The 24,816-nt window shown below is 34.5% G+C and overlaps 1 protein-coding gene across 2 annotated transcripts in view; it reads right to left on the reverse strand.

Annotated features, from left to right (window-relative positions):
• Window positions 1-24,816, reverse strand: part of SLC25A12 (solute carrier family 25 member 12) — a 78,846-nt gene that overhangs the window by 51,541 nt on the left and 2,489 nt on the right. Inside the window, exons 3-4 of one of the 2 annotated variants that reach the window (XM_074363885.1) lie at window positions 10,019-10,161; window positions 1,554-1,669 (exon numbers count right to left, since the gene is read on the reverse strand). In XM_074363885.1, the coding sequence (XP_074219986.1) occupies window positions 1,554-1,669; window positions 10,019-10,161 (259 nt within the window). Of the gene's footprint in view, window positions 1-1,553; window positions 1,670-10,018; window positions 10,162-24,816 lie in introns of those variants that run through there. The other variant, XM_010960684.3, reaches the window with a different exon arrangement.

Consider the following 24,816-nt stretch of genomic DNA (forward strand, 5'->3'; position numbering starts at 1 on the left):
AGTGTCACTGATGCAGATACTTATATAAAGCTATTTGCCAAGCATTTCTGCACCACATTTGGAAGTAGACATATGAGCATGTGTGATACCTAGTGAAAACAGAAAATGCAGCATTTTTAGCAGGATAGGGTTAATACTGAATGACAAAAAGATACAGGTTTTATGCTTTACACTATAAAATCCAGGTGTTTCTAAGGAAAGTCAATATTCTTTAAGAGGCAGAATGGCCAGAGCTTGCTCCAAAGTAGGGAAAATGCCAAGATACTTGCAGAAACCTAAAGAGCTCTGTGTAGGTATTTATTCGGGAAAATCTTCTTACACAGAAGACAACAGGGTCAGTGGGCAGAAGGAAGGAAAAATGCCAAGCTAGAACACACTACAACCACTAAGGTAACAGCAAAGGCACCACTGGTGTTTTCAAATACCTATACTTTCTCACCGTTCTTACTGTAGCAGTGATACTTCTTCCTCCTTTCTTAACTAGAGGGTATTTGTTTTATAACAAACACTACAGAGAATACTCAGCACCGGCTGGCTCAGAGGAAGCCTGATTTTCAAGAGTTTCTCTACCACATATTGATGCCAATTCATATCACAAAAGTGGCTCAAGTCCAGTTTTAGAAGATGAAAAAGTTCTAGATATCTGTTTCATGACGAGGTGAATATACTTAACTGTACACTTACAAATGGTTAAGCTGCTAAGGTTTATGTTTGGTGCTGTTTTACCACACACACACAAATACAAATACAAAAAAAAAAGGGAAGAGTGCTCCAGGTCCTTGAAAACACTACATTATTTTTATTGAAAAGCCTACTGCAGAAAAAATTAGCTGATATTCTTACTAAGTACATACTAATTTCTGTGAATAAGCCTCTTTAAAAAGCTATACATGGCTACAAATAGAAATCCTAGTTTATATGCTTTGAGACATCCGCAGTGTGCTAGATTATGCGCCTATCGAAGGATTCAAATACATTTCTACATCCCATTCAGATGGCAAGGTTAATATTCTAGCCTTGTTTCCTAAAACTGATCATCTAAAATGGGGGTTCAGAGAATGCTAACTATTCTTGCCTTTACTGTCTTCTTCAGTTCCATTCTTGGGTGTGAAAATGACATAGCAGCAATTTTCCAAAGATGCTGAAGAGAAGCTCTGGACTCTCTACCCAAAACTCCCTTAAAAAATGAGATCATTACTCCATGTTGTTCAGTCTATTTCATAAAAAATTTTGCCCAGGCTGGCCCAGAACAAGAAATTTTACACCACCTACTTTAGGAATGTGAAAATGTCAGAGACTCAATGAGCTGAAGCAACAACACTCCTAGATTCCTTAATTTTTTTTTTTTGAAATTTTTGCATTTTTTCTAATGCTTTGAAAAAAAAAACCCATTATAATTGCATCTATATAAAGCCTTTTAGGAAATTAATACTTCACTTATTGACTAACTCTTAGATAAGCAACAATCTATATGCAGTTACTAAATCTGGCAATTAAAGACTGAATCAGCCTCACTAACTTCACTTAACTATATAATCTTTTTTTTTTCTTACCAAATGTCACCTCTCCATTTCCACTCTTGTCAAACAATTGGAAAGCCACCATGAACATGGAATCTGGAGCACATAAAACAGATTCAAATGCCAAAAACTCTTGATAGGAGATCAACCTGGAAAAAAATATAAAATATTATTGGCTGTAACCTGTCTTTACTGTATGATCTGTAGCTCAGGGTAGTGAAATAACTGATAAAGGAAAGTTTCTCTTTATAGAGGCATTCCAGATAATAAAGAAAGAAGGAATGACAGAATTAGAATATTACCCTTTTGTGAACCCCTGACACGTTAATGGACCTGAGCAATAATCAACATCCCCTAAAAGGGAGAAACTAGACCAAAAATAAACTTAACTTGATTGAGTCTCTAGGTCATAGTTCTAAAACTTGGCACTCAATAGTACCATTTTAAGCTGGATAACTCTCTGTCGTGGGGGCCTCCTGTGCACTGTACCATGTTTAGGAGCACCACTGACCTCTACCCACTAGATGCCAATAGCATCCACCACACTGAGAACCACCACTTTAGATATGTGACAATTTACAGAAAACACAAAGGACAAAGGAACATGTTAGTACCACAGAAACACAATCAGCAAGAATACAGACTGTAGGAAACTACAAGGCAAACGTTCCGTAGTTGCCAAAAAATTTTTTAAAAAAACCTTTAAAGACAATATGGAGGAGAACCTCATTAAAGAGTAACAAAGCAATTAATTACAAGATACAGATCTTATTTGGATTCTAATTCAAGCAGAGTAACAAAAATAATTTTTTTTAGTTTATAAGAAAATTAGGAAATGAAAATACTGATATAACACAAATACTTGATGACATTAAGACATCAATGTTTTTGAGATTTTGTTTTGTTTCTGGTAATTTTTCTTATCTTTCAGAAATACACACTGAGATATTGACAGATGAAATATGTCATCCAGAATTTGCTTCAAAATAATCCGGGGGATGGAGGAGTGGGTGGAGGTATAAATGAAACAAATTTAATATTATTTTAATAATTATTAAAAGTGGGTGATAAGTATCTTGAATTCATTATACTAGTCTCTGTTTTACAAATCTCTGAAAGGTCCATTTTTAAAGGAAAAATCGAAACAAAAAGGACAAAAACTAAAACTTATTTGTGAAATTAGCCAGTGGCCAAAATTACACTGAAATTGCTTTCAATGATTTCATGGACCTGGCAAATGCTTGTTTAGAGACATCTTCCATATTCTCACTGCAAATATTTCTTATCATGTTGTTGCTACTGATAAGTGACTGGTATCCAAGTAACAGTATACATCCAAGTAATTATATGCAAATGTGTGTGTGTGTGTGTGTGCGTGTGTATAAACTACTAAATATATATGAAACACATATACCTTTAATCTTCAAATGGTCTGATTTGGACAATGTACTTACAGTCACCCCATCCAAGGAACAGACCTAATTCTTAATGTAGCTTCTAGGCCCACAGGATCTGATCTCTGCACACCTCCTCCCTGCTCTCTGCACTCCAGCCCACTCATTTGAAGCTCCTAGAACAATCCATGCTCCTTCCACTCAGGGCCATCATTCAGCAATTCATTTTCCTTGGAATAATTGCACTATTTCCAAACTTCTGTCCATTTAATTTCCACCCAGTTTTACACAGCTCAGCTCAAATATCATTTCCTCAAGAGAATCATCTTAGAGCCCCCAGATGACTGCATATCCCCTTCACACCCTTATAGCAATACACTGTACTTCTTTAGTGCCCCTCACAAAATTCTTATTAAAATAATTGTGTAACTTATTGTTTAAAGTCTAATTCCCCGCCAGAAGGTATGCTTTTCAAAGCACAGGCTTGAATCGGGGTAGGAACTCATAACTATTCTTGAATAAACTCCATTTAGAATATGTGACTGTTTAGAGACATATGTTTTCCAATACAGTATTAAGAAAATGACTACATTTTACACTTCATTTTATGCCCTCATTCATCTAAGACATATTTCATATTCAAAATTACATTTTCTATTACTTAAAGCACCTTGAAATATGTTTAGATTACAAAGATTACATTATATCCAAAGCAATGATGAGAAAGGCTTTGTGGTGGTGGTATTCAAGACACTGAAGACTATGTCCTCACGGTGACCATGATGAAGAATCCTTAGTAACATTAGGAGCTTGAGTGTCTAATTAATCCTGGGAGAAACAATCCAAAAATCAAAACTGTTCATTAGGTCACATGTCACAATACACCTTATGCATTATGTATTACTAAAAAATACAGTAAACTCAAAAGTATGGTTATTAGCACACAAATTTTAGGGTAGTAAAAGCAAATGAAGTAACAATATATCAGGCATCATCATGATTATCCACATACTCCTAAGAAGGAATGATCAATATGTGGTTTTAAACTCTGAACAAAACTAAAGATCAACAGTATGGTATGATCTAAAATACAAGAATGTATAACACAAATACAATAGTGATCCAGGGGAGAAGTTAGGGTAGACCTTTACTTTCTACATTATATAATTCAGAAATGTTTGAAATTTTTATTTTTATAGTGAATAATTAGCATTGTTTCTTCTGCTTATAACAGCAATTTAAAAAATAAATATTAGAAGTAGCTAGACTGATTACAGAGCAGGGGAAATGCATAACATCTTGGTTTTTCCAAAACAAGTCTCAGGAATTAGACATCAAAAATATAATTACCCTGAAGTACAGAATATACAGCTTTAAATCACATTTCATGCTCAGTAGTAAAACTTTCTGTATGTATGAGGAGAGGTCAAAGACTTTTTCCTTAACTAGCAAATGGTTGGCTGGTAGGCTGAATTTGGCCCACATGTTTTCCTTAGCATGCAAAGCATTAGTTGCCAACATTAGGAAATGATAAGATTTCATGTAAATATCCAGTTTTCTGGTTTCTCTTGATAAACTGCAAGCTTGGGCAATAGGTTTCTAGTTCCAAATAGCACCAGCTTCCTGGAGTCCAGCAGAAGCTCCCTTCTTCAGAGGAACGGGGACTGGTCAGTTATCTATACTGCTCCTGCAGATCAGAGACCCTTGTTGTGTAGGTTTCCAACTATGTAGTCCTTTGTTTAGAATATAAATTCCATGGACTTTATTAAATATCTACATTTTAATCTCCCAGTATATTAAAAAAGGCAAATCATGTATTCATGCAATTTAGTGTCAGAAGGACCCTTAGAAAGTCCAAAGACGTTAAGTGATGTGCTCAAAGACATTCAACAATTCGGTGAGCCAAGTCAAAGACTCTCAACTCCTGCCTTCAATTTCAGTGTACACCATCCTGCCCCCAACCCCAAATTTAAAGTTACAGTTGAAAATGAGAAAAGGTATCTAAAGGAAGTAGATCATTATTATAAGAAGGTATTAGGGGAATACTCAGTGTTAAACCCTCAATACGCAAGAGTTACCCTTGTTATATAGAGTGATTTATTTGAAAAAAGAAAAGTCAATTAAGAAACACAAAAGCATCAGCAACTTAAAAATAAGTCACTTTATATTATTCAGACTTAAAAAGGAACGAAATTCTGATACATGCTGCAACATGAATGAATCTTTAAAAACATCATGCTAAGTGAAACAAACCAGATGCAAAAGGGCAAATTATTGTATTATTCCACTGATATGAAGTTCCCAGAACAAACCCATAGAGACAAAAGGTAGAACAGGGGTTACCAGGGGTTGGGTGTTAGGGGAGAATGGGAACTCGTTTCATGAGTATGGCATTTCAGTATGGGAAGAAGGGAAACAGTTCTAGAAGTGAATAGTGGTAAGAGTAGTCCAACAATGTGAATGTACTTAATGTCACTGAACTATTCACTTAAAAATGGTTTAAATGGTAAATTTTATGTTATATATATTTTAATACAGTAGAATATAATGTCACCTGAGGTTACGCAGGTGTACACATTTGTCAAAACTCAGCAAATGTAGCTTTAAGATTTTTATTTTTCCCTGTATGTAAGGAAAAAACTCAAAACAAATACTGAAATACAGTTAATAATATGCATGTTGAAATATTTAAGGAGAATGTATCACAATGTCTGCAATTTACTTTAAAATGTGTAAAAATATAAGATGGATTGACTGATAGAGGGATAGATACCTGAAAAGGAAGTATAGGAAGATGTTAATGGTGGAATATATGTGGTGGATACATGGGTGTTCACTGTAAAATTCTCCCAACTTTCCTGAATGTTTGAAAATTTTCATAATAAAGTATTGGGAGGAAGAGGAGGGAGGTAGGCCACTTAGTCTCTCTGATAAGCTCCTAATCTACTTTTAGCCCACAGGCATTTTCTACCACATTATTGAGTAACGATGCTTTTCAGAAAGCAAGAAATAGTCTTGCTTATGTGCTAACATAAAACAAACATTTTCCAGAACCATTTTTAATGCTCTTTTTTCTTTATCCTGTCATGGATTCCTCTATAGATAAAAAGGCCTTATAAAGATTTCAGCAGAACAAAGGCAAACCACAAGCCACTAAAAGTGGAGTGAAGAAATTATTGCCTACTTCATACTTTATTAGTTTGTTTTCTTTTAATGGGAATGAGGGGGCACCTTCACTTTTTACTCTAACTGCTGTGTGACTTTTTACAAAAAATATGTACTCATTTTAGAACTTTGAAATAATATATTTTATGAAACTGAAGTTTAAAAATTTTTTTGCAAAGTTCCTTTTAGGTTACTGAATGAAAACTAGTAAATTTTTAAAAGATTAATGTTAATTTTATCATTTTTGTAACAACCAAGATTTCTTCATAAAAGGTTCTTCTATATGCATGTAGAATATTAAAGGAAAACACTTTTAAAAAAGAAAGGAAAACTATTGTTTTCCACACTATAGAACAGAGCCTCCAGATGAAATTCTAACTACAGCTAAATATAGAAATGATGGTTCTAGAAGTTACAGTTTCAAACAAGCACCTGTATAAATATTTTGGATTAAATCACACAATAATAGTCCCTGAGATCTGCATTTAATGCACAAAATCATTTTGCTTTTCATTATACAGCCAGAACTTCAAAGTTCAAGCCACAATCTCACAAATAATGCTCGGCTAATGGCTTTACTTTTAGACAACCCATCATGCTATTTATATTATATAATGCTACATCTCCATGGCTCTCCATAGCAAGCACCAGTATCAAAACACTCCTGCTTATTTTAGTATCTGTTGGAGGAAAAGGAGGGGGAAGAAGGGAAAGGGGGGCAGTTTACATGCTAAGAAAACATGGAGGATGGGGCAGAGCATAAAAGGGGCATGATGTCGACCACTTCTAAACCTGCTTTTCCCTACGTTTAACTAAAACACTCAAACTTGTTTATGCTAATTCTATTAATTCAGATTTGGTCTGGGGTAATTATAAACAATATTATGCGATGCTATCTCAAGTTATATATCTATAGGACTCATTATCAAAAAATTACAGTAGAACCAAGGAATATCTCTTGGGGATGGAAAAAAAATGTACCACCTGAACTATTTTAACTTTTCACCACTGCCCTGGGTAAAGGGGTGTGAAAAAGAACAATGGAGAAAAGATAACTTTTTTAAGTGATTACAAGAAAAATGGACTAAAAATTAAGAGAACTAATCTTGTGTTACTGGGCAAGTCAATCAACCTTGCTGGAGTTCATTTCCTTAAATGTTAAATGAGGAAGGGCTGGCTCCTTGAAATAACTTAAACTTTATAAAAGCCTTTGATTCTCTTTAATTAAAAGTACTGAAGAAACTTTAATAATGATATTTAACCTTTTTGAAGCTATAGACCTTTTTTGAAAACTTGTGATTTCTTCCCAGAAAAATGCAGACACAAATTCACTCATTTTGCATTATCTTTCAGCAAATTCAGGAAACTCTGAAGACCATCCATGAACAGGAGGTTAAGAATCACTGTGTTTCTACAAAATTCCACCTTTCTCTGCTTTTAGAAATAATGTATATGTTTCATAAACATGCATTATATATTTAACAATTTTATGACCTAACTCTACAAATTAGACTTCCCAATCTCAGTCTGACTTATTCCAAAGAGAGAGGGAGAAAAGAAAGTTTAAGAAGTGTCTAAAATTTGAGGTAGAACAGATTTACCTTTTAAAAAGAGAAACAAGTTAGTTTGTTTTTAAGTAAACACTATTCAACACTGTTTGACTCTTTACTAGCCAAAACTCATTTTTGATCTTTTCTACTCTGGCAAGACTTGATTCCACTTGACCACGCTTTGACAACACAGCTGACTGGAAGAACCACATGAAGTTCCAAATAAGATACACTATTGAGATGGACCAGAGCAGTCAGTCACAAAAGGAAGCATTTGAAAAGATATGGATACTCTGAAAGCAAGTCTCAGACCAAATTAATGACAATAAATACTCTGAAAGTTTCTGAAAGAGCTTTAATAATTCTGAAGAAGGAATTCTGATTAGATATAATTAATTTTAAAGTGTCTTACTGCCTAATCAGTATTGAGAGATCCAACGACTGAATAGTCCATAGTAACTTAGCAGCTGATTTGACTTTTTTTTAACAGACTGGATACAAAATGCATACAAGTTCCCCAATACCTGCCATTGATAAATTACATAAAATCTTTCCAAGACACAAAATACTCATAGTAAATTTCAAGCACTGTGCTAAATTCTATGGGAAAATACAAATGAATACAATAACCCTGGATTCAAAGAACTTAGAAACCAATACTTCAACTTTATTAAAACAGCCTTCTAAACGGATTTCACTGCATCCATGTCTTGTCTTACTTTAAACTACCATTTTTTTGTAAAATCTGATCATATCTGTGGTAATGGAAATAACTTTTGAAGACTCCTTATTTTTTTTCACAAAAGCACCTCTACAGGTAGAAGAAAGAAACTGGGCCCTTGGAGGCCTGGGACTATAGCTTAGAACTCACAAAGCAAGGTGCACAAACTGACAAGTTCATTTATTTTGGATTCATTCTGCTAATCCATGAAATGCAGCTACCTCTAGAACCAGGACATTTCATTGTCTCTGCCACAATGCATATTTAAAGTGGTCAAACTAGATGAAAAAATTCAATAGCTAGTTACATGGTTCTAGTCATCCTTTATCCCTGTAATGAGAGCTGAGGGCTTTGAACTGACCACAGGTGGCATCTCTGACCTCCAAAGTGTGTTTTTCTAACACTCCAAGAGTTAAAAGGACCAAATACTTGATCATCAGGTATCACGTGCTTCAGAAAGCATAACTGAGTATAACTGAGGTCCTATAGCAAAACTACTAATATGAAAGAGGGTTTATACTATACTGGTTTATAACAATATTCCATTCTCTTCACTATACAGTCATATTTGATTTTAATACAAAAATGCTTTTCCCCCTTGATTTGAGTAAACTGACACTCTAGTAAGATGCACCTTGTAATTTCTGTTACTGCACACACTCATACACTCCTAGGCTAAAAATACCTCCAAGTCTGAGAGTCACAAGCCTACAGGAGACAGTCAAAGCTTGACACACAAGGTCCCACACTACATTCCAACCACAACTCTGACAATTAACCAAGTAATGCCATAGTCACACCAAAGTACTTATAACACAATCTCCCCACTGTGGGACACAGACATGCACATGCCCCTTGATGTCTCACGTCACTGTTATTCCCTTTCCTCAAATTCTCATATTTGTCCAATCGCCAGTAAGCTCCTTTCTGTCTTGCCAGATTTCACTCAAGCATCATCTCTTCTAAGATGTCTTCCTGACCACCCAAAACAGACTTAACCATGCTTTCTTGGGTGTCCTTTGTATGTTTCATATGCTTCTACTATCGCACCTTATTCCCAAAGTATTAGTTTCTTTTCTTTGTTTACCCATCCTCTTTTTCACTAGGCCAGGAAGCTGATTTGTTTGTATTTCTAATGCCCAACAGAACCTGGCAAATGGTGGTTGTTCAATAAATATTTGTCAGATAAATAAGTGGACAGATAAATGAATAAATACCACTCTCCAAATTCTTCTCTGATTTATTTTTCCTCATAGCAGTTATAACCTCCTAATAATTATAATTTACTTCTAAAGGTTGTTTATTGTTTTTCTGTGGTTTATTCACTGATGGAATTCTAGCACTTAGAACAATGGCTAAAATACAGTAGGTACTCAATATTTATTGAATGAATGAATGAAACACACTTAATTATCTGAAAACCATTCTGTTAGATTACTCAATATAAAATATGGGTTTTGCATACTTTTTTTTTCAAAAAAACAAAAAAGGAAGAAGCACTAGTATACTTGATAATAGCAGTAAGTAACAGTTTTTTTAATTTCTAAGAAAAGATACAGTTTATTAACATTAAAATTCCAGATGGTCATGGGTAAACTTATAGTTTTCCTGTTTTTTTAAATAAGATATTGAAAGACATTAGTTTTTTAAAAACATAAAGGTTCTTACCCATCCTTGGTTTGATCGGCTACTCCTGCCAAGAGCTGCACAATCTTCGGATTGCTATTTGGATCATTATACAGTCCAAGATAGCGCTGGACAAAGTCTTCCGGGGTCATGTAACGTTCTCCATCGACCTCAGTACTGGCATACTAAAAAATAAATAATGTGTACTTAAAATTAAAATTATTCAATGTCATTTTGTAGTCAACACATGTTTTATGAAAAGATAAATTAAAAGCCAGTATCAAAAATCAAAATAAGGATAAGAAATGCAGAATTTTTCCCTGGATAGTCAAGAATTAGACACCCAGAGCCTGATTTAAGAACACTAGTAATGTACTGATACATGTTACAACATGGATGCCCCTTGAATACATCATAAGTTAAGAAACCACACAAAAGGCCATGTACTATATATATGACCTCATTCAAATGGAATGTCCACAACAGGCAAATCCATAGTGTCAGAAAGTAGAAGAGCCGTCACCAGGAGCTGGGAGGAGGAGGAATGGACAGTAACTGCTTTAACACATAGGGGTTTTTCTTTGGGGGTGATGAAAATGTTCTGGAATTAGATAGTGGTGATAGCCACACAACATTGTGAATAAACTAAAAAACACTGACTTGTGTATTTTAAAATGGTGAATTTTATGTTATGTGACTTTTATCTCAATTAAATGTATGTATATACATGTGTATATATACATATATTCATATGTATATATGAAGAAAAATGAGAAAGATGAAGAAAAATGAAAGGGCAGCCAAGGTGCATAAGACCCAAAAGTGAGAAGATAACATCTGTAGACTCCCAGAGGCTTCTTGCCTACAAGAGTCAGGGGTGGGGGTGGGGACATATCCTGCCAAACCTTAAAAGTGAAATGAATGAAAAAAGCATAACAAACAAGACCTTCCATCACAGGTATTCGTTGTATAAGTTCCAGTAGCTGGAAAAAAAGAAACAAAAAAAATTCTGCCTTTTTTGTCGGTAATTTTAGAGAATAAAATAATAATACCTGCCTATCATATAAATGCCTCACTCAATATTTTAAGGGTTTTATGTACTCTGGCATGACCAAACATGAACAACTAAAGACCTTCTCTTTAGGTTGCAGTTGATCAATTTAGCTACTTTAGTTAACTATCAAAGTAGCAACATAGGAAAATTTCCCAGAATTGAGGACTATAAGGGCTCATCAAGTGCCAAGCACAATAAATTAAACCAAAACAGAAACCCACATCAGGGCCTGGCCCATCATCATAAAATTACAGAACATCAGAATAAAGAGAAAATCTTAAAAGTTTTCTGAGAGAAAAAAACAGGTCATGCATAAAGAATTATGAATCATGGGTATCAGTGTTTCCTCAATAGAAACATTGGAAGCCTGAAGACAATGCAGTAAGGCCTTGAAAATTCTAAGAGAAATGATTTCTAACTTGAGCCAAACTTTCAATCAATTGTAAGATCTGAGAGATCCATGTTCTCAATATTCTATTCTCCCTTTACGTACCCTTTCTCAGGAAACTATAGAACTTGCTCCATTAAAAAAAGAGCATGAACCAAATTAGGGAAAGATGGAGGATCCGGGAAACAGATGAACCAACCCAGTAAAGTAGCCAAGGGAAATCACAGGATAACTGTGCTGCAGGCCTCCAGAGTCCCAGTCCTGGCTGGGGCAACCAGAGGGCTCCAAGAGGGCAAGTCAGTAGAAAAATGGAATGTCAGGTTATCCAAGGCATTTGGCTATGTATAAAATAACACTGGGAAGAGTTTAATCTTTGCTCGAATGTCATCTCCTCAATGAGACCTACTCTTTATCACCCTGTTTAGTATTACCACCCACACCTGTATTTGTATTAGCAATCCCCCATAGTGCTCAGCTTTTTTTTCCGCTTGGCACCTATCACCTTCTAACATACTAAATATTTTACTTCTTTATTATGTTTATTATCTGTCTCCCAACTAGAACGTAAATATCACAGAAGAAGGAATCTTTGTCTAGTTCGTTCACTGATATAGCCCAAGCACCAAGAACAATACGTGGCATGTGATAGGCACTCAGTAAATATCTGCTAATGAATTAGTATTAGGTACACAAATCACTAAGTAAATGAAAAGTGAGGTAATTTTCAACTCTATAAAAAGAGTAATTTATGAATAAGTATTTGTGGTATAAAAATAGGAAATATTATAATATATGATGGCTCAAAATAAAATGTATTTATAGTCATAATAATGTAGATACTAAATATTGATTTAATAACAATTATAAATATACTAAAAAAGAACAGAGGGAGAAAAATGGGAGAGGAAGTAGTATAAAGAAGTTAAATCCCCAACTGCTGTAATAGAAAGTCAATAATGTCTAGAAATAGCAGTATTAGAAATATGAAGGGAAATACCAAAATGAATAGCTAAGAGTTACAATAGGTTGCTTCTGGGAAACTAGATAAGGATGGAAACGATCAGAGCAAAAGACTATTGGTTTGCTTTTGGTTAAGCATTTCAAATGTCCCCATTTGTGAATCTAAACAAGTCACCAGCTCTTTCAATGAGGAGAAAATCAAACTTAAAAAAGTTTCCTTTGTTTTATTCTGAAAAACAACACAGAGGCTATCACAGCGAATGCTCCATCAGCCTGCAGAAGAAGTAACTCAAAGGTGGACATATTTTTACTAGCTAGTACTACCAAAAGCCCCCAAGTAGTATCACCCTTACATAAAGTCATTTCTTAAAGGGTCCTGGGTTTATATCCTGGCTCTAGCACTAAGTTGCAGTGAGTCCTTCAACAAAGCCATTCTCCTCCCAGGCTTCTAGATAATATCACACATCTATAAAATGAAAACTAAATAATCTTTGACATTTCAAAACAATTGGCATGCAAACATAGGATAAACAAAAGTAAACTGTATGGTATTGATACTGAGTGGATTCAACCAATTCTAGTCAGTTGCTTCTTCTCCTCATTCTTCAGTGTATAACATAATCTGATATGTTTACCAGGAGAGGAAAACCACCAGAGTTAAGGACAGGCAGGAGTAGGGAAAGGCACAATGTCAGGGAGACTATTGCAACTGGAAAGAAAGATCAACACAAGGAAGTCTAAAAATAGAATTTAAAGAGGCTGACAAGTGAACCACTAACAAGAATGAGTGCCAAACAAAGGTATGCAAAACATACAGTGGGAACCAAAAAAGACAGATTCATTCTGAGGACAGGTGGGAAGGGGTTGGCAGGAGGAAAAAGAAGGTAACATTCAGAATAAGTATTGAAAATAAAATACAATTTCAATTGCAAATGGAGAGAAAGAGTATTTCAGGCTAAAAAAAAATGAACAAATACAGAAATTAAAAAAAAAATTTTCTTTTTTGCAGGGAAGCAGAAAGTTAGTTGGAGTAAGAAATGGTAATAAAGAGAGGGTATACAAAGACATGTAGAAGAAAGTGAAGCTGAAAAGGCAGTCTGAGACCAGATAGTGGAAGACCTGGAATGCTAAACTGAATAGTCTGAACCTTCTCCTGTGGACCACAGGATACCACTAAAAATTTTAGGAGAGAAGAGATGATCTGTCCTGTGCTCTGGTAGCAATCTGAAGATGGACTGGAGAAGAGATAAACTGCAGCGGGGCAGGGAGACCAAGTAGTGGCCACTGCAAAGATCCAGGTGAAAGAGATTGAGGCCTGAACCAAGGCAGTGGGAATGAAAATAAAAAAACAATGGGTTCTTTTACCCATTGCTAATGGCTTTTTATTTTATTTATGATTTTAATAATGTTAATTCATGCTATTCAAAATTCAAAAGGATATACAGTGAAGTCTTCCTCCCACCTCTATCCCCTGTCATTCAGTTCCTCACTCCAGAGGCAATCAATTTCTTGTATATCCTTCCATAGATGCTCTGCACATAAACAATTACATACATGAGATATATATATATACTAATATATACATACAAGTATATGTATGAATATTATTATCCATTTCTTTTTATACAAATGATGATATACTATTTATATTGTTCTGTACATCTTGATTTTTCAAATTCACTCCTTTAAAAAAGTAATTCAGCAATATATATGTATATATACACAAATATACATATATATCACATATAAAAAATCATAAAAATGCTCATATTCTTTGACAAAGAGACCTGGACCTGACTCCTGTAAAAAAATTTAAAAGAATTAAGAACTAAATACACAGGGAACTACATTCAATGTCTTCAATATCTTGTAACTACCTTTAACAAAAAATATGAGAAGTATATATTTGTATAACTGAATCACTATGCTGTACACCAGAATCTAACACAACATTGCAAATCAATTGAAAAAAATATATTATACTTCAATTTAAAAAAAGTATTGAGAAAGAAGAATGGGAAAAAAAAGAACTAAATACAAAATAAGAAAATACAAGAGATAGGTTACATTGATCTTTGTTCTCTCTCTTCACAATTGTTTGAGTGTTGTTTTCTTTCTTTCTTTTTTTTAAATTTATTTTTTATTTTTTGTTGGGGGAGGTAATTAGGCTTACTTACTTATTTATTTATTTAGAGGAGGTTCTGGGATTGAACCCAAGACCTTGTGGATGCTAAGCAAGCACTCTACCACGTGAGCTATGCCCTTTCTCTGCTTTCTTTCTTTAATTATCAGGCATTAACTTTCAAAAGAAACAATATGAAAACATTTCAGAATTAGTTATTAACAGAATATGGCAACTAACTGTCCATTTCTTTTTGCCAGAGGTGTCTAATACATAATACTAATATCTGAATTTGATTTCCAGGACTATCACCACTAGACACACACACACACACACACACACACACACACACACACACACACACACACAAAGTATACTGTACTTACTCAATTACCAGGATTTCACAACATTCTGACTTTAAAGCTATCAGAAAATAGAGAAGCCTTAGCACAAACCACCAAGGACACAGTATCCAACAAGGAAAACAAATGCTTTTGCTGACATGTCTCGAAACAGGCTCTGCCAGTACCTGGGGTTATAAATGATGCCAGAGAATCATTTACCCTGAGGTATTTTGCTAGTGTTTTCCCCAACTCTCCTAGTCTATTTTAACTTGATTTTAACTGAAAGATAAAGTGCATAGCTCAGAGGGAAAAACAGAAATTTTCTCAGCCACAAGGAGTCAGTACTTGACTTCTGCAGGAGACAGTTAACTAATTAACTCATTAAATTAGAGACAATTACTTGGCAATGTCAGTGAGCCTGTTGCCTGAACAGACAAAACCGAAGAGGGAATTTAGAACTGAAACTAGAATCTACCAACGGTCAGTCAAGATTTTAAAACATGTTAGGAACTACATTAACAAAGAAAAGCAGGTACCTCAAAATGGGTGATTCATTTAAACCAAAAGTATCTTTTAAATAAGAACGACCTATTTATTTTAAGTAACTTCATCACTTTTAATGCTTATTTTAATTGACTGGATAATGTTTAAACAGACAACAAAAAAAAGGAAACATGGCTTAAAGTAATACATATGGCTAGAAATAAGAAAAGGTTAAATGGCCTTATTGAGACCTTCTCTTTCTGCTAATCAAAGTGACTTGCCTGTACACTAAAAACAGTAAAAAGCAATTTAAAAGAAAGTTTTGGGTCTCTTAGGCTAACACTTACACTAAAAATTTAATATATTAAGTAACTTAGTAGTTTCACAATATCATTCTGTTTTGTTTCTTTCATTTCAAATGCTGAACTAAATGACTTCAAATGAAATTAACCAAATATTATACCCATACTTCAAATAACTTCAGAGTTAATCATTTGCCATTTCAAAGATGTTCCTTAAGCAGTTGTAAATCCCTCTTGGGCAAGAAGTCAAGGACACATGAAAGACATAGACAAGAAGTAGCTGACAGTATATGAACAAAAATAGGTCGTCTATTTTCTTGATTAAACTTTTTCCAAGCCTAACTCAAGTATTTTAATGTAAAAATGCACATAGGTTTGACATTTTCTGAAATATTTGAATTTACATTGAGTATAGTTCATATGTGCTTGAAAAAGCCTTGACATTTTGAAGCTTGAGAAAGAAAATGGTTCTTAATGAAAAACTACAATCTTTATACATTTAAACAAAATTATTGCCAATCAAAGATGGTAAAGTTTCACATACTGATATATGTGGTGCTTACACTGAACTACCTCTAGCTCCAAAAGAGATCATGTATCTAGAAAGGTTTTGCTTATCAAACCAACAGATCAAGACCTCACTTGACTAAACTGGATAGTAGTAACTCCTTTGCAATTTACCAGATTTAACCTTAAGTAACCTTTAGAATGCATGCAACCTATATTACAGGTTAACTATTAAAACACGCTTTACAAAGAGTTCACACACACTAAATTTCTGTTGAGTAAAGGAAAAAAAAACGGTTAACTTAAAATTCAACGACATGAATAAGCAAATAAACCCAAATAATCTAAATGATATAAATTACCTGTTTAAGTGGTTTAAATTAAAAAAGATTTGGGGGGATGTTTTATATTTTTAAAAGATTTTCCAGAGATTATAAAATAAGATTCTGATCTGCTGTGACTATACAGTTGGTTACTTTGAAAATATTATACCACTGTTCCTAGATCAAGGATTTTCTTTCTCAGTATGCACACCAAAACTACAGTAATGTATCTAGGAGCCCTACTTGTTAGGCCAAAACTCTGCTTAAATTAAATCTTTCAGGTTATTTTGTATTCATTTTAAAACATTTATCAAGCACCAACCATGTGCTGGGCACTACGCTTGGTACTAGGGATACAAAGATCAAAAAGCATAGTTCCTGCCCTCAAGAGCTCAGAGACAAAGGCATGATGGACACTGAAACTAGGATCAGACAGAACACAGGCTCTAATACCATGCGTCATTAATGAGTAGAGATTTTTTCAGCAAATACATAGCTTCTCTGAGTCTCTTTAACAAGAAATTACAGAAAGATAGATCTTTTTGTAAGGGAAAAAATGAGATCTTGAACACCAAAGTATTTGAAAATTGTAAAGCTAATGCATATTGAAATAGCTATCCTAAAATGCATAGAAACACAGAAAAGCAGAGGTCCTAGTTTCCCTTCTTGCTTATTGAATTTTTCTGCTTTTGCTCATACATGTTGCTGTTCTAACTCCTCACCTTTCTCTAAACCAAGGTTTTCTTGGGGTTGGCTTCCACTAGTCTTGGTTTTACCAGAAAATCAGTCCTGACTGGTCTAGGCAGCTTCATCTCTGCTTATCCAACATGTGGCTGTAATATGAGTCTAAACAAACTGTTCTTCCATGACTTTGTTCCAATTGAGATGAACTGACATTTTCAGATCTTAACATCTTTTCAATTTCAGTAACACTCAAATGACAATGTCACAAAGTTTGGCAACTACAAGTATCACATAGAGCATTTCCCATATAGAAAAATTAATCACATGAATAATGGAAGAGAAAGACATGTACCAAGGCAAGAGCTGAGCATATAAAGCTAATCCTCTTGCTGTCCTTCATTACTACCACTCTAACTCCTAATGGCAGCCAAATTCAGTCAGGAATGCATGCCCTTTCACTGCACAAGCACTCTATGTAACAAGTAAAGACCACGACAGATCTGACAACCCAAACCCTGTTACAATACATCTATCATAAATAACATTTTAATGAGAAAAAAATTTTTATCAATATGGTCTCATCAATTTTAGCAACTCTATTGAGTCACATTAATTTTTTTAAAACAGACTAATTACTGACAAAATTTTTCTGATATTTACTAAAATTCACACATGCATTGGGAAAAGGTAGTTTTATACATCTAGTTAGCACTTTCAGTTTCATATTTCACATACACTAGAAATAAAATCTTCTATTTAATTTTGCAAAGAAAATTCTCCAGAAGTCTGCCTCTCTAGCTTGGATTGCTTCCATGAAATACTATTTTCTTTTTGCCTTAGTATGTGTATTTTTACTGTGCATTATGGCAAGCCCTAGTATCAGCTACTAAACACTGCAATTTCTAATGGAGCGAGGAGGTACAAGACTTTTGTTAGTCTCTGAAACTACCATAATAAACTAGGCCAACCAAAACAATTTTACCCCTAAAAGTGGCCAAAAACCTTGGAATTAAAATTATGACCCCAGAGAATTCAATAACTGGAACTAGAATGCTTCTCAGGGCAGATTAAGTTGGATAATTAATTTGCATTGTTCTTAAATTAAATACTTCAATCTCTTGGTTTAAGTTACCATAGGAACATACAAGAAGCATATATATTTATAAGCCTGGGCAAATCATGTGCTTGACAATCAAGGTGCAGCTTCCAGGAGTATAGAATGTTTTACTGTTGGTAAGCCTTGATTAAATACCAAGATTTTTGCCATAGAGAAAGAAGGACCTTTATCCTGGTAGGAAGCAGAGATATATCAACCAAATACAATACATGAACCTGGCTTGGATTCTGATTTTAATAAAGCAACTTAAAAAAATGAAACAAGTATGGATATTTCAAAACTGAATGGAAATCCATGTTATTAAGGAAAAAATTTAGGTGTGGTTATTGTATTGTGGTTTGTTTGGTTGGTTTTTCAGAGTCATCATCTTTTAGAGATGGAAACTGAAGTATTTATGGATACAATGATATAATGTTTGGGAATTGCTTCAAAATAATCCAGTGTAGCTGCAATACAGATGAAGCAAAATTAGCCATGATAGTTGGTGAAGCTGAGTGATGGATATTTGGCAATTCATTACACTATTTTCTCTAAACTCATATATGTTTGAAATTTCCCACAATAAAAAAGGCTTTTTAAAAGTCTACAAGAAACAATGAGATGAATATATATGTACTACCATACCTGTATCACCACACAATAGTAAATAAAAAAAGCAAGTTGTATTATAATACATAAGACAAGTTGTATTAAAATACATAAAGCAAGTCTCCTCCATTTACCACATAACCTTGAGCAGGTTGCTTAACCCTTCCAGGGCTCAATTTCCTCATCTATAAAATGGGAATATAAATGTTACCTACCTTATAGAGTTGTTCTGAGGATTACATTTGATGATTTGTATAAAACATTTAGACTAGTGCCTAGGACATATCAGTGACTCAGTAAGTAAACAATAGCACAGTTCTAGAAGCCCAATGATGGCCATGGCACTGGTTTCAGTGAACAATGCTTCAGTAATTTCAGCACTACTAAGTAAAAGAGAGCTGGAGAGACCAAGGAGATGATGATTTAAAAAAAAAATTACACACATAAAGAATGAATTACAAGTCTCTCTCTCAGGTCTATGTCTTGATATTTCTTGGTTGGACTACTATTCTTTCTTTGGTTCAGACTGAGCAATTGAAGGTTCAAAACAAAACTGCACACGTCTTCTACAGTCTCTCAGTCTTAGACCATAACTCTACTCAGAACCTACAGACTTGAGAGAAATTACCTCTTACAGTGGTATTTCTGAATGTGGGGATATGTGATTATCTTCAGACACATGTCTCAAAAATGTGAGTAATTAAGTGATTACATATACATAGTCATAAACCCATTAGCCTCTTAGTCACTTTATCGGTCCAGCACAGTTACCTGGGGAACACAAAGGACTCAGATCCTACTCAGGAAAGAAAAGTTCTAATCTCAGAAGAAAAGGAAGGGGACAAACAACCAGGCTTTCTTAGGGTCTCCAAGTGTCAAGCACCATTTACACATTACTTCACTTAATCTTTGTCACATCTCTACATGCTAGGTGCAGTTATCCTTTCATACACAGATGACATAACAGGCTCCAAAAGTGATTTAAACACCTAAGGTCACATAGCAAAAAGGATCAAATAAGGATTCAAATCCAATTTAGACAGAGCCCATGTAGGTTCCAGCTACACTCGGTTGTCTCCTGGGTGAAAAGGATTCAACTAAGGCCCAGCTCAAGATATTTTAAGAATGCTATGGACAGGAGGAAATTAAATTAGAAGAATCAGTCTATTCAAAGCAGTTATCCATGAGAAAGCACAGTAATGTATGAGAAAGCTTACATTTCAATAGGATCTATTTAAATATGATCTATTTAAAATATAAATTGAATCCTTCTACTTCCAAGGTGAAAGACTTTTAGAGGTTTCTATGACACTCAAAAAAAAAAAAAAAATCTAAACTCTTCTCCATGGCCCACAAACAAGGCCCTGCTCGATGTGGCTCCTTCAGACTCATCTCTTACTGGCCATTCACCCCCTCACTCACTGATGCTTCAGACACTGGCCTCCTTTCTGTTTGTTGAACATACCAAATCCTATGCACATATAAGTCTTTGCACAAGTGAACCCTCTGTTTGGAATTCTCTCTACCCACCTTTTAGTTCTCAGCCCTAATTATCACTTCCTCAGGGACCCTCACTGACCACCATCTTGAAAAATAATCACTTTTCATTGTTCTGTTTATTTCCTCACTCGACTTAACCACAATCTGCAGTTTTTGTTTGTTTGTTTGTTTTTTAATGTGTGGGCTTTGTTATTGTCTGTCTCATCTTTACCTAGAATGGGAGGTCCTACCTTCACTGAACTCTTCTATCTTATCTACAAACATAGAAACAAGCGTAATGCCTAGACTGCCAGATAGTAGGCAATTAAAAATATATGTATTGGTAGTAGAATATAACATGGCATTTAACAACACTAATTTTCTCATTTTCTCAATTATTTTTCAATCTGTCTTGTTAATCCAAGGATAAAGCCTTCACTATGTTGCTAGTATGCCCTTAATGCCCAAGATTTTTTTTTTTTAATGAGAACTCTATATAGTTTATGGTGAATATTTCATAAACTATAGACAAAGGTTATCATCTTCTATTTCTATATTCTGAAGACGTGAAAACCCTTAATCAGCATGGCTAAGAAAACTATAAATTCCCTCCAGTGTATCTCTTACTGGGCTTCTCTAACTCAAATTATGCTGGGAGGTCCTCTTTTAACTTCAGGTTCTGAATTACTAAGTTCTTACTTTTTAAATTATCCATTTGCTCAAAATTTAATACACCTACATTAAGACTTTGTTTTTATTTCCCCTGAATTCTTTCCCCAACCAAGCTAAGATTATCCTTCCACACTTTTCTTAATGCCCATTAAATTATACAAATATACATATGTTTAAGTATACATACAACATATATAAAGTGATTTTTAGAAAACTAGAATCGTGCTCTATACACTTCTTTACATCTTTCTTCTCTCACTGATAGTACATTGGAAATCTCTCTAAATCAGCTGCAATAGGCCTAACTCATTCTTTTTATTATCTGCATAATTTTCCATGCTATGGCTATTTCATAATTTTTCTTCCACTCCCGGTTGATAGCATTTGTTTCCCCCTATACTTTTTTTTTGTTTTTGAGGAACAACTGAGCATTGTAACTAACAGCCCTGTGCATATACATTCTTATGAATATTTTTATTTCTGAGATAAATATCTCAAAAGTAGGACTGTTTGTTTAAATAGGATCTTTTTATTTTAAACCATTGCCAGAATGCTTTCCAAAGAGTCTTTCTTTCCACAAACACGCTATGAAAGCACCTTTTTTCTCCACGTTTGGCCTCAATAGATGCTATCATCTTTTAATACTTGATCTTATTATAACTGTAATTTTGTGGCACACATCCCACACTTTTGAAAACATAGCTCTAAGCCATATTTCAACAGAGTAGAAGAGTCTTCTGCTAAAATCCCTGCTTAATTCCTTACCCAACCCCAGGTTACTGCCAAAAGTAAATAAATAACATAGTATGTAAACAAATATTTACTGAATAAAAAGCTATGTCTTTCAATTAAAAATGCATATGTTATCATAAAAACCATAAGAATCACTCTTTGCTTTACATTAGCAGCATCTTCTACTTACTTTCTAATCTAAAATAAGCAAGATAAAAAAATGCATTTTCAGAATTTTATATGGGATATGATCTTCATTGTTACATTGATGATGAGTAAAAGAACAGGATCAAATATTACTTGAGTTCTACATCGCCATACATTTTTGGTCTAGCATACCTAATGGTACAGTCTCAACACGTGTTACATATACCATACAATACACTGATAAATGAACAATTGAAAGTCTATTAACTAAAAAAAAGAGAGAGAGAGAGATCTTGAAAAATCATTGACTTAAAACAGTTTTTTGATTAACCTACTTGGCCACCAAGCACAGGCCAAACCAGATTAACTCTTCATTTTGAAAATTTGTCAGGCTTATAACAAACAGCCTGTGACATTTCTGTTGTCCTCACCTCACCTCCCTCTTCATGGCTTCTATTGTCTCCTTTTGCTACTATATACTTCTGATGTAGCAAATTTGGGTCATGACAGTGTGTGGGTGAGAGAGGTAAAAGAAGACATAATTCAAGAAATGACAGTTGTAAGGGTAGTAATAGTAAAATCTTAGCCTAACAGCTGGTTGTTATAATTATACCAGTCTAACACATAAGAATTCATTTATTATGCTCCAGTTTTATTAACTTGGGGAGCAGGAAAAAGCAGAATCCTAGTGAATATTATTGTTCTTTTTTTTAACTAACGGAAAATGTAGCTCATCAAAATTTGAGAAACAATGAACAAAGAAAAAATAAACCTATTTCCCTACACTCAGAACAATAATGCTTTACTTCTATGAACTTGCATACATAATTCCATTACACATAGATATATCAGCCCTATCAACCAGGAATATTTTGCTGTTCACAAAACAATGAGTTTTTGGGCCATACTATTTGTGAGTTTAGAGAGTTAATGCCACAGGTATAAATTTTACAAAAGGGAGATTTCAACTGTATTCTAAAATTCAAAATTAAATCTTCTCTGCAGTCTTCAAGTTGCTCAAATGACCCTGAATTCAAGTGACCTCCAAATCCTACCAAAATTAAATTATACTGGTAACAGAATAATCTAGATTTCAGCCTTTGACTATACCCTTTTTATGAAACTCTGCTTTAAACTCCCATGGGACCAGTCTCCCTAGCTCCTCCTTCTCCTTCCACTTCAGTTGCAGATATCATTTATAAATCAGTCCCTTATTCCTTGTTTTGTCTCTTTTATAATTAACCTCCCTAACTGAAAGATTCATCCACCATCTGTATGAATTTGTATCATCCTGACTTTAACTCATTGGGACACATTTATTTAGCAATCAAACTTTAACTCCTCTCCCCCAAGATTCCCAAAAATAGATGACTTACAAATTAACATCTATGTTAAAAACATCAGATTCACTACTCCTTCCTTTCCTTTCATCTTTAATATAAAATTCAATGGATTCATCCCTTACAAAGTCCCTGGTATTGTCCTTCCTTTTCATTTTCCCAGCCATCAGTCACTCCAGGTCATTACCTCCCACATGAATTATTTCAATAGCCTCTTAGCTGATTGCCCTACCTACTTCCAATCTCTCCACACTTTATCCAACATACACAAAGAGCTGCCAGAATTCACCACTTAAATTTGCCAACTCGGAAACACACAGGGCCTTCAAACTGTTTCTAATCCAAACTCCTTGGCCAAATGTTCTAGGTAGTCACAGTGCAAAGGTACTTCTTTTCCCATCAGCTAAATAACCAGATTTTTATTTTCTTTAACTTCTTAACAAACTTGGCTGCCATTAGACCCTTACATACCTCTAGGTTTCAAAAAGTCACCCCATTTCAAAAGCCCACAAGTGGTACCATATAAGAGGTTAAGAATATGGGTTCTATAGTTTGATTGGATTCCAGTCTCTACCACTTATGAACTAAGTGACGTTAACCAAGTCATTTAACTTCATCTATTTTCAGGGACAATAACCCTACCTCCTAAGGTTGTTATGAAAATATAATGACCCTTACAGGACCAGGTCAATGCCCAGCACACTGCAGAATGTTCAGTAAGTGATAGCCACTATCATTGTTATTACATGGCCACTCTGACCTAGACAAGCCAATTGACTTGTCTTACCAAAGGCTGTGCATTTGCCTTTACTATTCTTGACTCCCTCAACTACAAACTGCTACAGATGAAATGGGTCTTAAAGAGGAGCTAGCCACATGTTCAAGCCTTGGCTCAATCCTCCCCTTTAATTATTCAATAACTTACTGTCTACTACTAAACTAAATACAAGTGCATATACGGCACACAGCAAATAACCCTCAGCAAATAAGTATCTGTTGGGTAAATATGTTAAGTTGTTAAATGAATACTAGTTAGTATGTGTTTCTGCCTATTATCTCTAAAATATTAACAAAGCACATGCATCTAGAACAAAACCGTTTCTAAACAATGCCCTATAGCTTTAAGTAACTACAGTTTGAAGCATTTCAGACAGAAATTTAAAAATCCAACATGTTATTTGCTAACTGCTCTCACATTGATTCAACTAACTATATTGTATCTTTCTACCTGCTATGCCTTCCCGAAGGTAAGTGTCTACGTTCTATCTGCCCCTCATCAATAATTCTTGGGTAAATGTTTATAGTTGGTGCTAATGCATAGTTATGAATCCCACAAATTTTCAATATAAAAATACAGACATCATCAAAATAATGTGTAAAAAGGTAAGACTTTAAAGTTTTAAAAAAGCTAGACATAGTCCCAGCTCTCTTTATACTATCATCCTCCCCTGCCCCCAAAAACCAAATCCAAACAGTATCACAAATTTTTTTCCAGAGGATTTTTAAAGCTGAAAAGACTTCAATTTCCATTCCCATATGTCCAGTTGAGTCCCATATGAGAAGACGTAGCCCAGGAAGGTCAGTAAGTAGCCTACAGG

Source organism: Camelus bactrianus, chromosome 5 (genome assembly GCF_048773025.1).
Source record: "Camelus bactrianus isolate YW-2024 breed Bactrian camel chromosome 5, ASM4877302v1, whole genome shotgun sequence".
Taxonomy (NCBI): domain Eukaryota; kingdom Metazoa; phylum Chordata; class Mammalia; order Artiodactyla; family Camelidae; genus Camelus; species Camelus bactrianus.